The 19215-nt window shown below is 37.4% G+C and overlaps 1 protein-coding gene across 2 annotated transcripts in view; it reads right to left on the bottom strand.

The window, feature by feature from the left end:
- Positions 1 to 19215, bottom strand: part of ITGA1 (integrin subunit alpha 1) — a 73389-nt gene that overhangs the window by 8802 nt on the left and 45372 nt on the right. For both annotated transcript variants that reach the window (XM_038125398.1, XM_038125397.1), the window contains exons 10-25: positions 18429 to 18502; positions 17275 to 17419; positions 16004 to 16146; positions 14240 to 14383; positions 12576 to 12830; positions 12027 to 12157; positions 9988 to 10151; positions 9661 to 9797; positions 8616 to 8726; positions 7997 to 8082; positions 7676 to 7811; positions 6609 to 6689; positions 4811 to 4887; positions 4042 to 4131; positions 2938 to 3040; positions 1133 to 1246 (exon numbers count right to left, since the gene is read on the bottom strand). In XM_038125398.1, the coding sequence (XP_037981326.1) occupies positions 1133 to 1246; positions 2938 to 3040; positions 4042 to 4131; positions 4811 to 4887; positions 6609 to 6689; positions 7676 to 7811; positions 7997 to 8082; positions 8616 to 8726; positions 9661 to 9797; positions 9988 to 10151; positions 12027 to 12157; positions 12576 to 12830; positions 14240 to 14383; positions 16004 to 16146; positions 17275 to 17419; positions 18429 to 18502 (1991 nt within the window). The remainder of the gene's footprint in view (positions 1 to 1132; positions 1247 to 2937; positions 3041 to 4041; positions 4132 to 4810; positions 4888 to 6608; positions 6690 to 7675; positions 7812 to 7996; positions 8083 to 8615; positions 8727 to 9660; positions 9798 to 9987; positions 10152 to 12026; positions 12158 to 12575; positions 12831 to 14239; positions 14384 to 16003; positions 16147 to 17274; positions 17420 to 18428; positions 18503 to 19215) is intronic.

Raw genomic sequence — 19215 nt, 5'->3', positions numbered from 1 at the left:
GACTGCTCCACAGGTAGCTAGGAAATCCTTTGGTGTCTTCAGTGTGGGGGAATTGATTTTTTTCTGTCAGGTCGTTGACTTTCACACTGCCAGCATGAAAAGGATTACAAATCCTCTGTAATGCACTTTGTCACACTACTATCACTAGGTGTAGCTAGCAGGACATGAAACTTGTCTTAGAAAAAACAAGATTTACTGAATTTATGTGCAAATGTGTCAAATGGGGTGATTGACTAGGAATGACAATAATGGCGAAAGGAAATCAAGAACTGACACAACTTTTCTTGTATTCTAAATATGGGGAGTTTTTTGCTAATCTGATATTTTATTTGTTTTAAAGTGAACCTCATTCATATATTTTGGCTTATTTTTCAGTTGGGCAACACTGCAAAACTAAGTGACATTATTAGCAGGGAGGTTCATGAGTATATGAAATATAGTTCTCTGAGTGAAAAAAAAAAAAGGAGGTTTAGGTCCCTACTTAGTGAAAGCTGGATTTTTCAGCCATGTAGTTATTGATATAGCTGTAGCTGTAATATCTACAGCTCTAGGATAATGCAATTTGTTGGAATTGTGATCTCTGCCTGTTGCACTGGAGACTGATATGGAAAATCTCAAATGAAGGCTGCAGTGAAGAGCATTTGAAACATATGACCTACCATCCCCTTCAAGAAGTCTCAGTGCCCCAGAGAAGGAAGAAGCCAGAGGACTGCTAGTGCTGGAGAGCAGACATGCATGAAAGTTAATTTCAGTACCCAAAAGAAGAGAAGTGAAAGAAGGTTGGGCTCTAGATGTACACGGCAGGATTCAAGCATTTGCAATATGCACTTCTGACAATGAAGAGAATATGAGGCTCACATCTGAGTCTGGACATCTCAGCACTTGCAATATAACAAACTAGCCCTCTAACAGTGCAGTTATTTTTCAACACCATTTCAAATGTGCTTGTTTCCTTTTATGAAAATTTGTCCTTCTGTCTTCTTATGCACCTCTGTACATACTTGTTTAAAATAACAGTACCTTGTTATTTAGACTAAAAGCAATGCATAATCCCAAATGTTTGCAATTTGCAGGTCCTTAAACATAAATTTCAAATTTAAATTGATCATAAAAATAGAAATTCCTATCTTACCTGGGAATGTGACAATGCAGTAAGGTAGAGAAGAGTGTTTTTGGCAGCTGTTACATTGGGAAATAAGATCTGCAGTGTGAGGTTTGGCATTGGAAAGTGTTCACCTTTTTCAATCTATAAAAAAAGAAAAATGTTTTGACTAGTACTTTCCTCATTTTGTTGGAATTAGATTGTGAGTTTTTTCCTTTCCTATGGTTTTATTTTTTTCTGTTCATTTTTGCATTAGTTATGCAGAAGTGCTTTATAGGGGAGAGAAGTCACTGTATCAATGGTGGCTCCTGCTGGCTTCTCCTCACGTGTGCTTAGGAAATTGCTCCTGTGCTCACCTGTTCCTCTCTCCTGTTTTCTCTGAGATGACAACAGGATGTATCTGTAAGCAGCAGCTCTTTCTGGAAAGGCCTGCTGTGGTTGAGGATTAGGTAACCACCTCGGTGGAATTGCTGACAGGGGAATAGGTGATATCATCTCTGAAGTGGACAAACTTAATAAATGCTCAAGAATATTTTAAACTTTTTTCCTCCTGGCAGCTTATTTGTGATTAGCTGCTTGCAAAGATGAGTTTTACTTTACAAGATCATAAATGGTATGCTCTGCAATTCAGCAGCTTTTTGACTCAGAAAAGATAGATTGACAAATTAGAGGAAGAATGCCTTAGACATCCACAGTAGACATAGAGAAAAGGTAGCTGAGAAAAACACTGTAGTGACCTAAAAGAATAGGAAAAAAACCCTTTGTCATTGCTATTTAGTGAGAGCAGGAATTTCATCATATCCCATTTTTTACAGATGAAAGTTGATTTAGAGACTTTTTTGCTTCTATATGGGACCCTTGATCAGTTTTGGATTTGACACTGCAAAACAGGATGCTCTCAAGATAACAAAATTCAGTTTTGCTGCAACTTTAAGTTGGACTTTTTGTCACAGAATCATAGCATTGTGGACTGGTTTAGGCTGGAAGAGACCTTAAAGTTCCAAGCCTTTGCCATGGGTAGGGACACCTTCCTTCCACTAGAAGGTATTGCTCCAATCTGGCCTTGAACACTTCTACAGGTGAGGCATCCACAACTTCTCTAGTGTCTCACCACCTAATATCCAATCTAAACCTACCTCTCTTTCAGTGAAAAGCCATTCCCCCTTGTCCTATAATTACCTGTCCTTGTCAAAACTGCTTCTCCTGCTCTCTTGAAGCCTCCCGTTAGGCCCCAATGAGGTCTCCACAGAGTCCTCTCTTCTACAAGTTGAATAGCTCTGACTGGTCCAGACTGTCCTCACAGGAGTGGTGCTCCAGCCCTGTGATCATCTTTACGGCCCTCCTCTGGACCCACTTCAAAAGGTCCATGTCCTTATTTTGGGAGTTCTAGAGCTGGATGTAGTAGTCCAGCAGGGATCTCACAAGAGCACAGTCCATTGAATATCTTTCCCATGTGATTTCACTTTGCAGCATCCATTCAACCAGGATGACCATGTTCTTGGAGCACAGCATTTACCTATTATAAACCTGACAGGATTTTGGAAATGGCTGTTCTAACCTGCAGCAGGGGTAGTCCAAGTTCTCATTTACCCAGGCACGCTCTCTTTTTCCAGCTGAGGATAGAAGATCTAAAACCCACCAGAACTACTCTGCAGGAGACAGACCATCTCAGACCTTCTAACTCACTATATTACAAAGGAAGGAAGGAAGGAAAAAAAAGGTTTTAAGCACAAAATATGCATGTAGAGCGTTTTGTATATCTGCTATTTAAGTAATTTAAATGAAATGCAAAAAAAATTAAGACAATACCTATGTCATTTTTATTTGTTTCTTACCCTATAATGTAGAGTAACTTCATCCCCGATCTGCTCTGTTGTGTTAATTGCAGTAGGGACAGTATCATTTGCTGCAATTATAACATGGTGCTCTTTGAAAACACTGCGGGTTAAAAAAACACACAAAAAAGTAAGCACACAAACTTTATAAAAACCCCTAGGAGTCAATAATACAGGCATATTTATTATTTCATTAATTTCAAGATGGGTCTTCCCCTAGTTTTTACCACGTACATTTAGAATGCTTTGTTCAGATATAACTACTAAAAAAGAAAATACTATTTCAAAGATTAATACATTAGGGTCTGATTTTGCTGTCCTTATTCTAGGTGTGCAGTCCCTTATCTTGGGCACTGACATGCTAAACAGGCAGAATCCTGTAAAAGACAGAATCAAGCAAAATCAGAACAAAGCCAACATATTCTAAATTCAACCTTATTCTCTATAGGACAAACAAAGTCTGGCTGTGAACCATGAAACACATGAAAAATAAATTTGGCTTAATTATTTACTCCTACAGACCACAAAATGTTGTTACCCAATAATATATAGAATGCTTTTCAGGGATGGGATCTAACTGAATTCTGGCTGTTTATGAAAATAAAATGTTCTACAAGACCTGCATTGAAGTATAAGTATGAACTTAAAAAAACCCCAGACACCCAAGAACCTAAAATGAAAGTTAATTTTTGAAGATGGAAATCAAACACCACACCATGCAATATTATAGTGATCCATGGCCATCAGTAAGATGGAAGTATTTGCTTTTGCTTTCTTATGTTATGCTTTCTTATGCTTCCTTCATTCCTGAAATGCCTTTGAATGAATATAGCAAAGTACAGGAACCAAGCAAAAGCTGCTGCTGTACTTGCAAACTGTGGACCAAATTTAAATAGATAAAATGGAATTTCATTAAGTTAGGGACAGTAACTGCTCCACTTTTTCTTGACTTATCTTTTCACTAAAGCCTGTGCTTCCACTTTATGAGCTTTGAAGCTGTTGTCTGTAGATACTGAGCATATTTAAAAAACAAACCAACACAATATTTTTTGAACAACTGCAGTTAACTGTGTTAGCAAGTAAAGTATAGAGAAGTGTCAATACCTTACAAATATTAATCCTACTTCATATTTTACTGGAATTGTAACATGTCCTCTATTATCACTCAGGGTCTCAGGTGGTTCTTCACTGTCACTGAAACAAAACAACATGCATCACTCACATCAGACTGCTGGGTGGAAAAGGATCTTAGAAAATGAAATACCTACAGCTCTGGGTATGAAAGCATAGTACTCATTTCCAGTTAAGTACCATCTTCTAAAAATAAATTAGAAATACCTTTTCCAAGAACTAATGATTTAAGTCCTGCACCAGCCCCAGCTCATAGACATATCTTTGTTAAAATTACAGATGGCAAGTGACTGAATGAAAACAGATCAATTAAAAGCCACACTATCCCTGCGTTTTGTAGGGACAGCAAACACTGAAGACAAGTGAATTCCTTTACCCTATCAGGGACAGCTTCTGAAATGCTCTTACTCTTGGAAGGCCAAGCTTTTTGTTAACTGTGATTCATGCTAAAGTATGCAGTAATTCTCTAAGAGAATAAACCTTTGCTGAAGGTGAAATAACTGGAAATTATGACTCACTTGTAACTCTAAGGCTGTAGAGAGTATCAACTATTTATTTAGTCCACTTAATCCACTGCTGGACTGAATACATCCATAAGGGTGCCAGCTCTACAGAACATTTGAATATAGCTTTACAGAAAATTTAACTGTTTGTGAGTTCAGAAGCCACTCATGTTTTACTATAGAACACAAAACTGTGGAGCTTTCAAAAAAAAAATCAGAAGGCAGAGACTGAAACTAACCTTGTTGCATATACGTGAATAGTAGCATTTTCCAGGAGATAGGATGCATTGAATTGGAATGATATTTTGAAGGAAATCTGTGTAGAGAAATACATTACACATTTTGAAAGGAAAAAAAAGCCCACAATAACAGGGATTGATATAATGAAAAATGTACTAACTTTTGCTTTTATCTAGGGAATCCTTATTAATATTTTACCAGTTTTCTATGAATCTGAATGAATCTACTATTTGGAATTTGCCCCAACCAAGAAGGAAATCCAATAGTTATCACTTATTAAACAGAAGCCTCAAATTTTCACAAACCTCAAGAAAAATATTTATGTTGTATATTAGAAATACGTGGCTAAATAATTCTTAACTGACAGCAATTGGTCTCACAAGCAATTTATCAAAACCTCTTTTTTCCTTCTAATGAGAAGCAAAAAAGCTTCAACAGCTGGCAATTGCAGTGGAGATGAGCTGCCTGTAGAAGGCTGCTGGATTATCACTTAATATACAGTAGAATACCTAGAATGCCAAAATAAATATTTACAATGTAAATAAAGGAGAGACCACTAGGTATCAAAAAAATCTCATTGTTATTATTATCAGGACAAATCTATCACAACTTGGAACTACAAAAAATTTAGGAACACTGCCCTAAATGTTCTTCCTCATATCTGACACTTAAGTGTAATTTTATAAGAAGCAAAAGTTTTCTCATTTGTTACTGTATGGAATTTTCAGCTCAGATTTTTATCTTTCCTTATATGCATACAAATCTTTATTACAAAGTGATCCACAGAAAGTTGTCCCATATATAATATTTTTTTAAAAAGCAGCTTTAGATAGGAATACATTAGGCATCCTTATCAGTGAATCAGAGATTAACTGATTTCTAAATGCAAAGAAAAGTGTGAAATTTCTAGATTTAGGGATTTAGAGCTACAGACAAACTAACAAGCAAAATGAAAGGAAAAGATGAAAAATCCAGTAAAGCTGTGAATGAAACACTGTGGGCACAGGCATTGGACAAACACTTATTTGGCTTCAAGAAGGTAACAGCTGACTTTATCCCTACAAGTCCAAGTCCAAGCCAGAATGTCAGTGTGGGAGGCAGAGTAAGAAGACATCTGTCATGATCCTTCTGGAGCATGACAGCAGGGCAAACAAGAAACTGCCAGGAAGGATTGTCTTATTTGCATGCAAATTTATATTTTCCCTATTCAAGATCAAGATCTAAGTATGGCTTTTCAAAGCCTTAGTTTAACTAAAGCTCCCTCTCCATCCCAACAAGGGATACAGACATCACTGGAACTGTTCAAGATGGAGTTTGATTTTAAATGGACTACTTGCTGGAAAGGCCTCTCATTCTCCACTGAGCAGAAGTGAAGCCTTGATGCCTGATTTTGGCAGATCTGGGACAGCACTTCCACATAACATCTTATTCTGTCTTCAATCCAGGGACTACACTTTATATACAAAATAACTAAACTTATAGGCTTCAGGCTGTGGAAAGCCTCAAGACAGACACTTCTGGCCAGGTGAGCCCCTTGCATGTCACTTGCATTCTGACAGTGTCAAGGATGGCAATATACATCTATTACATCCTCAGGTACCACATCTGACTGCCCAGCTACTGAAAATCTGATGGTTTCCCACCTGGCTTTGTGCAGCTGACATCAAGGATAGCTTGGGAAACATGGATGGGGAGTTTTTGGGATGAACACATGAAAAAAGAACTTCAGAGATGATATGGACTGCCCTGCCTTTAGAATAACATGGAGCAAGAACTTGCATGCAGGGGACGTTTTACCTCTTCTGCAGGTTTTAGAAATGGATATCCCACTTTACAGGTGATGTTGTGATTAGATTCACAGCTATCTTTCTGTATATCCTGAAGGGAAAAAGACAGTGAAAGCATGGTTTTGTGCAAACTCCTTTAAAATTTTGACTGAGCATCACAGATCTGTTAAACATGTATACCACTGCCACTTTTCACTGTCAGTATATTGTGAGAGTCAAAGCCTTAGTTGAACTAGAATAAAAATATGAAGCCACAAATTCTGCAAGACAATTTTCACCTATGGACATTTATACAAATTACTTGCCATTATGCCTTTCCAATGACAGTGTTTGGAACAGTCACAATTATATGCCTACTGGACATCATGCAAATTAGTCATGGGGTCTAGCAATCAACATATCTGTAATTATACAGTTTTAAAATTTTGTAAATGTTTTCTTAATATAGCAATAAATGTCACATTCATAGTCCATCAATTATTGCCATAGGATCAGCAACAGTGCTATGGATCCCTGACTTCTCCTAATGCGTAGCATCAGGGCGGCTGACAGAAAAGAAACTGCCCTAAATGCTTCCTATCTGAACTGAGGTGTATTTGTACCATATCTGCTGAGGCAGGAAGGAAAACAGCCACTTTTGGAAATGCTGTCTGAGGTAGGGTAGACACAGGCACTGATATATCCTGTCCTACCATGAGCGTGCTTTTTCTACACATGTGCAAAACAATTTTAGAGGCTCAGGAGTTCTACTGATAAACAACAAGGCATTTCTGGCTCTACAGATGTACATCTGATGTTTGTTTAAGAGGAAGGCACTTTTTCTAAGTGCTATTGTGTAATTTACATCTGTATTTTATGAACAGGGCTAGGCAAGAGTTCACTCATGTCAAAATAAATACACTCCTGTGGAGGCATAAGCAAGAAAAGCAGCCCTGGGAAATCTCTTTCAAACAACTGAAATGATGCTGAAGCAGACAAATTAAGATTTAATAAAAAGGCTTCCTCACATTGTCATATATGTTATGTTATGATAATTGTGATAATGTAAAAAATTGTAATAATGTAAAAAAATCCTACCTCAATGCCAGCAAAAATAATATTTGGAGAGTACTGAACCAAAACTCTGGTATTATAGGCACTATCTTTTTTGTTCTTCACAGAGAGCTGGATGGTGAACTTATCATTGCGTGACTTTACAATGAATGGAGAAGAGCTGTAAAACAAAGTAAGAATGTTGGACATCTTAATTATTGAATCTGTTTTTAGCATAAAGATAAACTTCTTTCAATCTCCAGACTATTTTGTTTCTGAATTAGAAAGGAAGCCCTGGCAGAATTTATAATTCACATAGAAACTTTATACAGATATCAAGCAATACATTAAACCCAGTGCAGTTACCTGTCTCCAGCTATGCTTGCTTTTACAATCAGAACAAGATCTGAAATGCATCTATTTTTGGCTCCACAATCTTTTGTGAAAGGAATCTGCAAAAATAATATGTTTATTCTTAATTTTATTACATTTATTATCAAACACTTGCATTTTAATGCATTATCTAATTTTATGTAAGATCTTCTGTTTAAGGATCAAAGAAGTCTTCCCTAATATTAACCAGTTAAACATGCCAAAATCTTGTAAAATGCATAAGCTTTCTCATCACTCCCTTCTAAATGATAAAGAGGCATTAATAGAAATATGAATGGTGGAAAGCACCACCAAAGTAAATAGATAACACTCTGCTATGTGCCTATCTGAAACCTGACAATAAAATTGTTGGTAACTCTTTTCTATCTTCAGTCAGCTATGGACTGCTTTGGAACCCCAGCATGGTTCACAAGCACATTGAATCAAACTTTTCATTCCTGAATACTCATTTGGAGGAAATATCTGCTGGACAGGCTTAGTAAACCCCCTCTTCCCCCCCCAGCCAATGAGTGGGCAATAGTTTCAGCTCCTGTGTGGGCTATGATTTTACCTTAAATACATTGGTTATTGATACAGAATCTTTCTGACTTACATATTCTGCTATTGAATTTGGCAAGTTGCTATCAAGAACAGGTCCACTCTCTGGATCAGAAAAATTGAATTCCAGCAAAACCTTTACCGAGTCCTGAAAATCAGGCTTATCCTAGAACATAAGGAAAACAGAACTCCTGTCATGGAAATTCACTTTCATATCTAAGGAGGTTAAAAAGACCCAAAAAGTGCTGAAGGTAAAAAATGTTCCTGTCACACTGCTGCCATTCTTCTAGAGAAGCATCTGAATGCTTGCAGTTAATGATGAAACATTCAATGTGCCAGGCATTCCTTATAAATGTTTACTAAGGTTTTCGTGTATCTTATCACAAATTTCAAATAGCCTGAGCATATCCCACAGATTTTCATTAAAGAATATCTCAACTGTTGACTCACAGATTTTTCTCTTCTAGTTGTACTCAAAGGATCAGTAAGATAAGCATCAGCAGCATTGCCTTTTGTGAAGTCAAACTTAGGCCTGCTCTTTGGTGAAGAAAATTCTGGGTATCATTTACCATTAGTTTTGCATTAAGATACAACTGTGAAGTCACTAAACATTTTAAATGTGCTTACAGTATGCAACTCCATTCACTCCACACATTAGCTACAATTTGGGCAAATACATACTCACAGTTGCTAATTATGCTTCTGTTTTGCAGTGAATAAATACTCTCTATTCCAAACCTTAAAGTTTATTTACTGCATTTTATTAGGAGGAATTGCACCAAAAATGCAAACTGAAATTCTCTCACATACTCCTGCTGAGTGCACCTGAACCGCTAACCATGACAGCTCCTTGTTTCCACCAAGTGAGGTATGCTCTCTCTTAAGACAGACACAGAGACATAGCTAAAAACACTGCATATAAAAGTAAATTGTTAATATATGTATAAATAAATAAGTCTTAAGTTTCAAACAAATTTTATGTACACTTCTTAAGATTAAATCTGAACACAGATTTTGCTGTCCAAATTGCAAATAATGGAATACATACTTGGGTAACACTAGTGTCAACATGAGAAAAATACTTTAAATGATTTACTTGCCAACATGTAGAAGTTATGTTTCGTACATTCTGACCCTTTGATAGTTATATTTTTTTGCATTTTCCTCTCATGGCTTTCTGTGAACAAGCTTCGAGATATCTGTCTTTGTGCATCAAGGGTAATCCAATACTGCAGACCTGCAAAGGAGGTTGAGATCAATATTATGAAGCACTTTGCCTCTACACATTCTTTTCCCCCAAAATATCTTAGATGTGCTTTGAACGCTGAATTTAGAAGAGCTGAATTCCACTTTTTAATTAATAAATGCATGCAAGCATAGAAGTTTTATCGCTTAAAGCTTCCATAGCTTAGTGCTTATCTACTTACTGGATTCAAATATATCTTCTTTTGACTTTAGTCTTGTCTTAAAACAAATTGTGGCGTCTATGCATATTGTTTTTCTTGTATTTATCTGACAATTTTGTTGCTGAATATTGATGCTTTTAGGTATAAATTGCATGGAAACATTTACTTCAGCCACATCACGAGACCTTAGAAAAAAACACAAAGAAAGTGCTTGGAAATAAGAGCAGCAACTTTTTTAAACTTAAGAATGAACTCACAAAATATGCAGCATTCAACATTCAGATACAGACATATAATCACATAGGAATCATTTAGGTTGGAAAAGATTTTGAGATCATTTGAATCCAACTGTCAAAAAGTTTCTAGATTAAAAAAAATCCTTAATGTTCTTTGGAAAATAACAGAAGCATAAAATCCACAATTGAAGTGAGATTCTTGTGGCACATGTTGATGGCACCATGCTGCAGTACAGTAGCTGACACAGCGTTGGCCATGTTGTGCCAATTAAGAGGCATCTATTATTTCATGTTTTCTGTCTTGGCTGTGTGAAGCTATAAAAAACAACTGGCAGTTGAAATGCACTTCTCTGGCACATTTTCAGTCTGCATTTGCCTTTCTCCATTTAGGCAAATTACTGCATGCCTGTTAACTGCCACCACAGAGAAAACTCATCATACAGAAAACCAAAAAGTGAGCAACAAAAAGAGGAGGCAAAGAAATATCCTCAGCAGCCAAAACATATAAGGCACTAGAGCATTTTTTTAAAGCTCAGCTATCACTCCGGAGGGAAAACCCCAGAAGAATTGGGGACAGGAATAACACCATGGTCCAGAAGAGTAATTAACTATATATCCTATTCCTAATACTAGTAAAAGAGGAATTATGGAGGAAACAGTCACAGGATTTCTCCACAGTGCTGTACTTGTTTCAGAAAAGGTACCAGGTGAAATATTTCCAGAAGCATTAAAGCAACTCTACAGAGCCAGATCCATTTTAAGAGAGATTGAAGGCCTAGATCGGGCCTTGAGAGTATGACAGATGAACATAATATTATACATAAGTTGGAAGATAGCAAACCATCTCTTAGGTTTTGAGTAGACAAACAAGCTAATATTTGTACCCAGTTTGTTTCACTTTAAATGTCCTTCCTTCCTGCAATGCATTCCTGTCTCATCCCTTGGTCCTATTCAGCTCCCTTTTGGCCATGAGATGAAGCATGTCAGTTAGCTGGCAAAGTAACTTTCTTCAGAATTGTGGTCTCAACAATGTAGTGAAGGACATCACACTGTGTTTACACATGGAACATTCAGAAAGAAACTGCTAGGTGAAGTTCAGAAGACGATGGGAGCTTGAGGATGGTAGCAAGCCTTGACAAACTTGATCACCTACCCGGTGATTTAGGTGAAAGAGCAGGACAGAGAAAGCAAGGAGATGGGTTAGCAATTTCCTTACCAGAAACAGAAATAGTTTTAGTTGTGGTTTAAAGGGATTTAGTGTCATACTGTTAATTTGTCTTCTACCTCAAAAATTATATTGCTCACTACTACATCTGAATCATATAAAGAAAATGAATTGACTGTTAAACAGAAGGCTTAGTTTAATTTTACAGATTTTCTGTAGGGATTCAAATTGCAGTTTTCCTACTAAGAAATAAAATCAGTTTTCTTAGTGACCCCTTTACATTTGAATATGTTCCTGATATTGTTAATAAAACAATATGCAATATACTGTGAAAAAGAGAGAAATTAAGGTTTTTTCCTATTTTACTTAGCGCAACAAGTGGAATCAGTTTCTATTTTGAAGGTGGTTTAGGAAGACAAGTTCTTCCTTCTAGGCTAGCAAGATTTCTATAGCACCCCTGTATTTATAACAGTATACATGTAAGTTTAATGCTCATTCCTCCAGAGAGATGTGAAAAGATGAATATTTGCAGTCAGTGCCATAACATGGGATGAAACCAGTAACCTCACAAAGTCTAAGCAAGCATGCATGCAAGTTAACACTGGTATCCAAGCAGAAGTTTTTTTTCCTGTCCTGACAGTTGCTGTGATTCTCCGTACCAGAAGAGGGCAGCCCCACCAAGGCCTCCGATGGTAACATCAATCAGCCCGTCATCGTTTAAATCCATTTCTCCGTGCACAGACTGGCCAAAAAATTTCACTTTTTCCCCATCTCCACCTGATGCAATACGCTGTGAAATGCATAAAGAGGTTAATGCAGTGAACTCGGAAGGGTTTTGAAACAGTCAAGATGCATTTGATGGCAGTGGGATGGGGTTTGGGCTCTTTAACTGCATTAATTTTCATTACGATACCCTTAAAACAGTTACCATGGTGATGAACACACTGTAAATTTTCAGATTGCAAAACATCTTCTTTTCTGGCTGTTTAGAGCATGTCAGAAGGTTTCTAATAAAACCGTGTGAGTATATTCTTTAACAATATTAAGACTCAAATTCAGTTAAATCAGTATGAGTATAAAAGTATAGAGCCATTTACAACAGCTGTTTCAACTGGTCAAGTCACAGCCTCATACTGTGTTGGAAAGACAATATTATTAACATTATATGCATTGGAACAGCCGGCAACCTGAGGAGTTTTACTTCATACCTGTGAATATTTTTTACTGATTGCTTTGCCACGGCCATGATAAATATAAACAGCTCCCCGATGGTCATCTTCCAAGGGAGAGCCTATCACAATGTCATTGTATCCATCCAGGTTGAGGTCCTTCACTGCAGCAATCGCAGTCCCGAAGCGTGCGCCGCAAGGCTCATTCTTAAGAACTTTGCAGGTATCCTGTTTTAATGGTGAGCAGCACGTTTGCTTTACAGGTTCAAGACTCATCTGATATTCAAACTTTGTCTGTGGAAGAACAGATTTAGAGTTTGTGAATTCCTGCCAACATTTCAGCAATGCAGACTTTTAAGAGCTCCTGTCCAGAAGACAAATGGATGAATTAAACAGAACAATTACAAACTATTCCTAGTGATTATGTGCACTGTAGAAACTGTGATTCTACAACTATGATTCAAGTGTTCTTTCTGTGCAGCATGTGGCAATAACATTCTTGCTCCCTCTCTTTCCACCTCTAGATGCTTCTGCATATTTTTCGAATTTAGAGGTTCACAGGAAAGCACAGTATCATAACAATATTTGAATGCTATTGTAAGTAAACCACTTCATTATTTAGGGAGTGTAAAGAGTTTTTCTAAAATCATTCTCTTAATGTGAGAAGTTAGCCAAGTTTCTAATGAAACACAGATGGCAATATTGTTATTGCAGAGCAAAAGATAGCATTTCTTTTACACACATACACTGTGGCCTAACACACATATTCTGATCCAGTGTGTGTACTGGACCAAAAACACACTAGGGCATGTAACCAATCTTTCCCACGAATTCCATGTAAGAAATAAGCAGTAGCATGCAGTTACTGCATCTCCTTTATTTGGAGCTGGGTAACAGTAAGCCCAGCAAAAGCAAATTTCAAACCCCACACTACTGGAGGACATGGGATTATTGTTTTCTCACCAATCCTATTCACCAGCAATTTGTTTTTGGCAACATGCATCTAGAGACTGTAAGAATTCTTTGTCAAAAACATCCACTCTCTCCAGGTCCTTTTCTTGAAATAGGATGTTAGGAAATCATCATTGCTAAGACATATTTTGATAATTGTTAAAACAGTACATGATGGTACAGAGAAGGAGAGGACAGGAGAGGAGAGGGGAGGAAGAGGAGGGGAGGGGAGGGGAGAGGAAAGAGAGGAGAGGAGAAGAGAGGAGAGGAGTATGCACAGACAGTGGAAGAAAAGACTTAGCAAATTAATAAAGTGAAGAGTGTGTGGTATAATTCTCAATCTAGTCAGACATTTAAAAGCTGTTGTATGTATAGGGTTTAGCTCTAGGTTGCTAAGCAAATCACAAGGATACTGAAGATAACACTTATAGGATGGATGAGCCTTATTGTTCCCTAATCCATGAAACAAAAAAAAAAAAGTGATGGAAAAATAATCTTATTAATTTGTATCTGTGTCAAACTTCAGCTTACAAGATATAGTACTTATCTACCTAAAATACTCTAGTCTCAAAAAGAGTTTGAGAATGGAATTTAAAATTAAGTTGCATTATAATCTCATTTGTCAAAACCATTTTCCCCTATTTTCAACAGGTCATCTTCCCCAGTTCTAATTACTGTGTTTCTTTAAAATAGGGATAAGGAGGCAATAAAAAGCATGTTGTATTCCAGTTCAATAAAAAACATCACCTTACCTTGTTCAGACTGTAAACATATACTTTCCCTTGCTCCTCTTTCTCAGTTCCCATATACATAGGAGCTCCAACAAGAAGAAGGTCTGTAAATGAGTCCCTATCGATGTCAACTGTGGTAATAACGCCTCCAAAGTATGATCCAATCTGTACAAAAACACAAAGTATACATCAGAAACAGAGTCAGCAGCATCATGCTGCATTTCCTTTTCAGAGACCTACTTCTTGCTTGCAACATATTAACCACTAGGCATAAATTTTCTTTACTAGCTAGATGGTTTTGGTCTGTTTGTCTTTGAAGATTGTTTTTAGTTTTAGCATTTGTTGTCTGAATTTTTTTATTAACAAGTGGGCCATTCAACTTTCAACTCTTCTGAGTCTGAAAGGATAAAAGGATGCTTTCTACCTGTTATGGGGAGTATGACCTCTTAAGACAGCACTGGAATAAGAGTATCTCAGGGAAGCTAGTTTTCTCTTCAAAAAATCAAGTAGAAATTCTTGGACAAAAGCTCTGAGACAGTTCAGTGTAGACAGTCACCAGAATTCTCAAGTTATTATTTTCAGAGGAACAAAATCTACATGAAGAGATGGATACATTCATAGATCAGAACAAGCTATAGGAGTTATCTCATTATATTCACAGATAAGCAAGATACCCTGTACTTCCTTTACACTTAACAGGAGAAGCAGCATCTTCTAGTCCAAGAGGCTAGAAGAGCCTACTCTCAAAGAGATGCTTCAAGTAGTCCAGATGTCTCAAACCTTAAAAATCATTGAATCACAGAATGGGTCAGGCTGGAAGGGGCCACAGTGGGTCATCCTCCCTGCTGAAGTAGGGTCATCCCAGAGCTCTCAGCACAGGATTGCGTCCAGATGGTTCTTGAATATCTCTAGTGAGGGATAGTCAAAATCTCTCTGGACAATCCATTCCAGTGGTCACCCACGAAGTAGAGCATTTCTTCCTCATGTTCAGGTGGAACTTCCTGTGCATCACTCACTGCCCCGCTGCCTCTTGTGCTATTGCTCGGCAGCACTGAGCAGAGCCCAGTCCCTGCTCTGACCCCTCCCTGCAGACACTGACAGACACTGATGAGGTGCTCTCTCAGTTGTCCCTTCTCAAGGCTGAATAGGCCCATAACTACTTTAGTTCATTGACTCTAAAATGTTTGTTTGATTGAGTGATTGACTGATTGATTAGCTGAGTTGCAGACATCAGCTATAGATGAAAATTAGGTAACCTGAATGATCCTGAGAGATGCTGATTCTGCAGCCTGGGGAGATGAGAATAAGCAGGTCTCTCAATTCCCATAAGCATAATATTATCTTAATAATACCATCCTTAATTCTGCATTTACGCGGGGATTTTTCCTCCTACAGCAATAGCTCTCAGTGAGCTGCTACCCAGCGTAACAAGCAACTACTCAATACTTCAGTCTGTCCCAGAAGATATCCTTGCACAGAACCTTGCTTGTCAAAACTCTTTCCTGCCAGTGACATGCTCTTCCATTCAGCAGACAGAAAAAATTGCAGAGGGCAACAACCACTTTGACTCTAGTGAGGATTTAACCCTCAAAGACAAAATTCCCAAGGATCGACCGTACAATCCAATTTGCATTGCTAATTATACCAGAGGATCTGCCTAAGCTTTCCTTCTGATCTTGCTTATAACTCCCAGTTTCATGTGCTCTTCTAATGTGCTCTCATTTGCAATACTTATTATTTCTTCTGCTTATTTCTTTTGTATGTTAATTGTCAATGCATACTTACTTGTTCTCCATTTAATCTCTGAATCACTTGCACCTCTTTTCCTTCCATCTTATAAATGATAACTTGGCCAGTGTGATTGTATCGTGGCTGACCCGCTATGTACAGCACACCTCCAGGTGTCAGTGCTGAATTCACAGTATATCCTAGGGAGCAGAAAGAAATCAAGATGCAATACACGCAGAATGCATCAGAAATACTTGCTATGATTCAGAAGCTTTGTAAGGTTTATTCCACAACTAGATATTTAGCTCTGTTCATGGTAGAGAGCAATAGCAGTTAATGAAAAGGCCTTTTTTTGTTTATAGTCTCAGAAAGAGGAGCGCCCCTGGGTTATTAAACATGTTTCCAGGCTAGTGAGCCATGTTCACTTTGCCATTCTCACACAATGTAAGAAAAAAACTCATGATAGCTGGTTGAAAAGCTGCTTTCAAAGAACAGTTGTCACGGGCCCCCTGTCAAACTCAGAGAGTCTTCAAAAAGTGATTCTGGGGGCATTTTGAACCTAACTCTGTTCTGTTCTACATTAACAACGGTTTAACAGCTTTGGTGAAGGAAGACTTGAAAAATTTGCAGTGAAATTAAAACTGTGAAAGAATTGCAAGTATTATGGGAGTTTACAATCTTAATTTGAAAATTACATTACCAAATTGGAGTTGCAATAAAAGGCAATAGCTAAAGGCATTTGGCAATGAAGAAAGTGTATTTAAAGAAAAACATTAAAATATTTTAGCATTGATTCTTCATCAATGGAAGTATGATTTAAATGAGACAACAGAGCAAACAGAAGCATGATGTATAGAAAGCAAGACCTAGAGGAGAGAGCACTGAAGGTTTTTGGTAGAAAAATAACCTGCCAATATGCAAAACATTATTATAAAAAAAACATGTTGGTCTTGCTGGTTATGTCCATTGAGTGATAGAAAACAGCCTAATTTTAAGCAAATATTTGGACTTAATGTTGTATAAGACTTTTTAACTATCAAGGCATAGAAAAACTTTGTAACAATACTAGAGGAATCTGTAAAATCTTCTTTGAACAGATAAAACATCCCTGTTGGGAAAGTCTAGATATACTTAGGTCTATGATTGAACTTGTTTTCTAGTTGTAGGAGTTGTTTATTTTTTTAAAAGAACATGAAAATCAGAGAGTAGATTTGCTCCCAGGCTCCTGCCATATAAAATATTTTGTAACATACTCCTTTTGAATGAACTTTGAGAGACATCTTGTAGCATTTGTTGAAAAGTGTTGCAAGGTTGGCTATTTCTCTTACCTAGGTAGGCTGCGAGAGGTTCATTTCTCTCTGAACGCCTGTCACGAAAGGTGTCATTAGTTGGCATTGAAATACCAGTGTCTTTCACCATGAGCACTGTGCCATTCCAGTCATATGCTCCAACTGCTCCGAGCATGATCCAGTCCTTAAGGAGAGTAAAAGAAAAAGCCTGTTCTCTACGTGAATCATCTTTTCTCTATGCGAATCATCTTTACACATTCATGGTTCAGGATGCTCACATTTGGGTAAGGCCTCCTGCGTACTTACATGGTTAGCCTTGCTTTTCCTATTATGGTATGGATCCTACAATCACAGGGTCATAGAAAGGCTTGTGTAGAAATGCCCTGAAAGATCATCCAGTTCCAACCCCCACTGCCATGACAGGGATGCCACTAACTAGACCAGTTTGTTCAGAGACCCATTCAACCTGTCTTTGAACACCTCCAGGGGTGGGGCATCCACAGCTGCTCTTCACAATCTCTTCCAGTGCCTTCCTTTGCTCCATGTAAAGAATTTCTCCCTAACATCTAATCTAAACCTCTGCTGCTTTAGTTTAAAACTGTTCCCCCTTGTCCTATTGCTAGCTAGCATGTAAAAAGTCATTCTCCCTCCTTTTTGTAAGCCCCCTTTAAATACTAGAAGGCTGCTCTAAGGTGTCCCTGGAGCCTTCTCTTCTCCAAGCTAAATAATCCCATCTCTCTCAGCCCGTCTTCACAGGACAGGTGCATCAGCCCTCTGGTCATCTTGGCCTCTGGTCATCTGTGGCCCTGCTCTGGAACTGTCTTTCAAGTTAAAATATTGCCATCAAGGCTCTAGTAAAAAGTTTTGTCATCAAGGGCTGTCATCAAGGGCTCTAGTAAAAAGTTTTTACTCAATCTTAACATATTTTTAGGCTATTTTCTGACAGAAGATGGTATGGGAACACTAAGTTTAGAGTTATGTGAAGTATCTATGTACTCTCTCAAGATTTTGTTGTTCATAAATGTTCTTTACATACATTTTACAAAAAAGGTAACTGGATTACAGGACATTCCAAAACTTCCAACAGCAAACATGACTATACAAAGAAATCTGAAACACTTACTCAAATTCATAGAACCACCAGCAAAAAACTACTTTGTAAAATAACTTCTATTTTCCAACAGTTTGTTTACCTGAGAATAATGAGCACTGAAACCAGCTTGAGACATTTCCATTTCAAAAGAGGAGGCCTGCTGGTCTGTTGTTGCTATTAAACAGAAAAAAATAAATTTAAAAAAAAATTATTCCAATATGAAAAAGTAACTGAAGAGTGTTATGAAAATGATCATATGATTGTAAAGGATAGCATAATTAATGAATCTATTCAGTGAATATAGTTTACCATACAGTTTTATAATAAACACAGAAAAAAAGACCCACGTTTCCATTTTAAGATCATGTCTCAGAACTTGTCCAACAGAGTTTCTGGGCTAAAACTGTCCAGATTTGAACTCAGGCTGATGGTAAGTATGTTTGGAATGTTTGATTAATATGGTTAAGCCATTTTCCACTTGAGCTAAGTGAACAATAAAACACCAACCATGTAACCCTGGCCTTGTATTCAATCAACTAAAGTTTTGTAGGCAGCTGGAGGAACTTTAAATGAAAAACACTTGATGTTTGTATGAACCTTTGCAAAAACAACATAGGAAAATCTCTGCTGTCCAAGATTCATAAGCCTCAGCGAAGTACTTGGGAATGATAATCCTGCCCAGACAATTACATGAAGATCTGATTCTCTTAAATGGTTTTGGATAAAAAAGTTACCAGGAGATTTTGTACTAGTTTCAGTATCTTGTCAAGTAGTCATATGTTAGTTATTAAACTTTGATGGACTGTTTTTCTTCCAGGTAAACTTGAAATATCATAAGGGAAGAAAAAGTTCTGCCTTTTCCTCTACTTAAAAGAAAGATAAGCAGC

This window comes from Motacilla alba, chromosome Z (assembly GCF_015832195.1).
Source record: "Motacilla alba alba isolate MOTALB_02 chromosome Z, Motacilla_alba_V1.0_pri, whole genome shotgun sequence".
Lineage (NCBI taxonomy): Eukaryota > Metazoa > Chordata > Aves > Passeriformes > Motacillidae > Motacilla > Motacilla alba.
The sequence above is the reverse complement of the archived record's forward strand: the minus strand, read 5'-3'. Positions and strand labels throughout refer to the sequence as shown.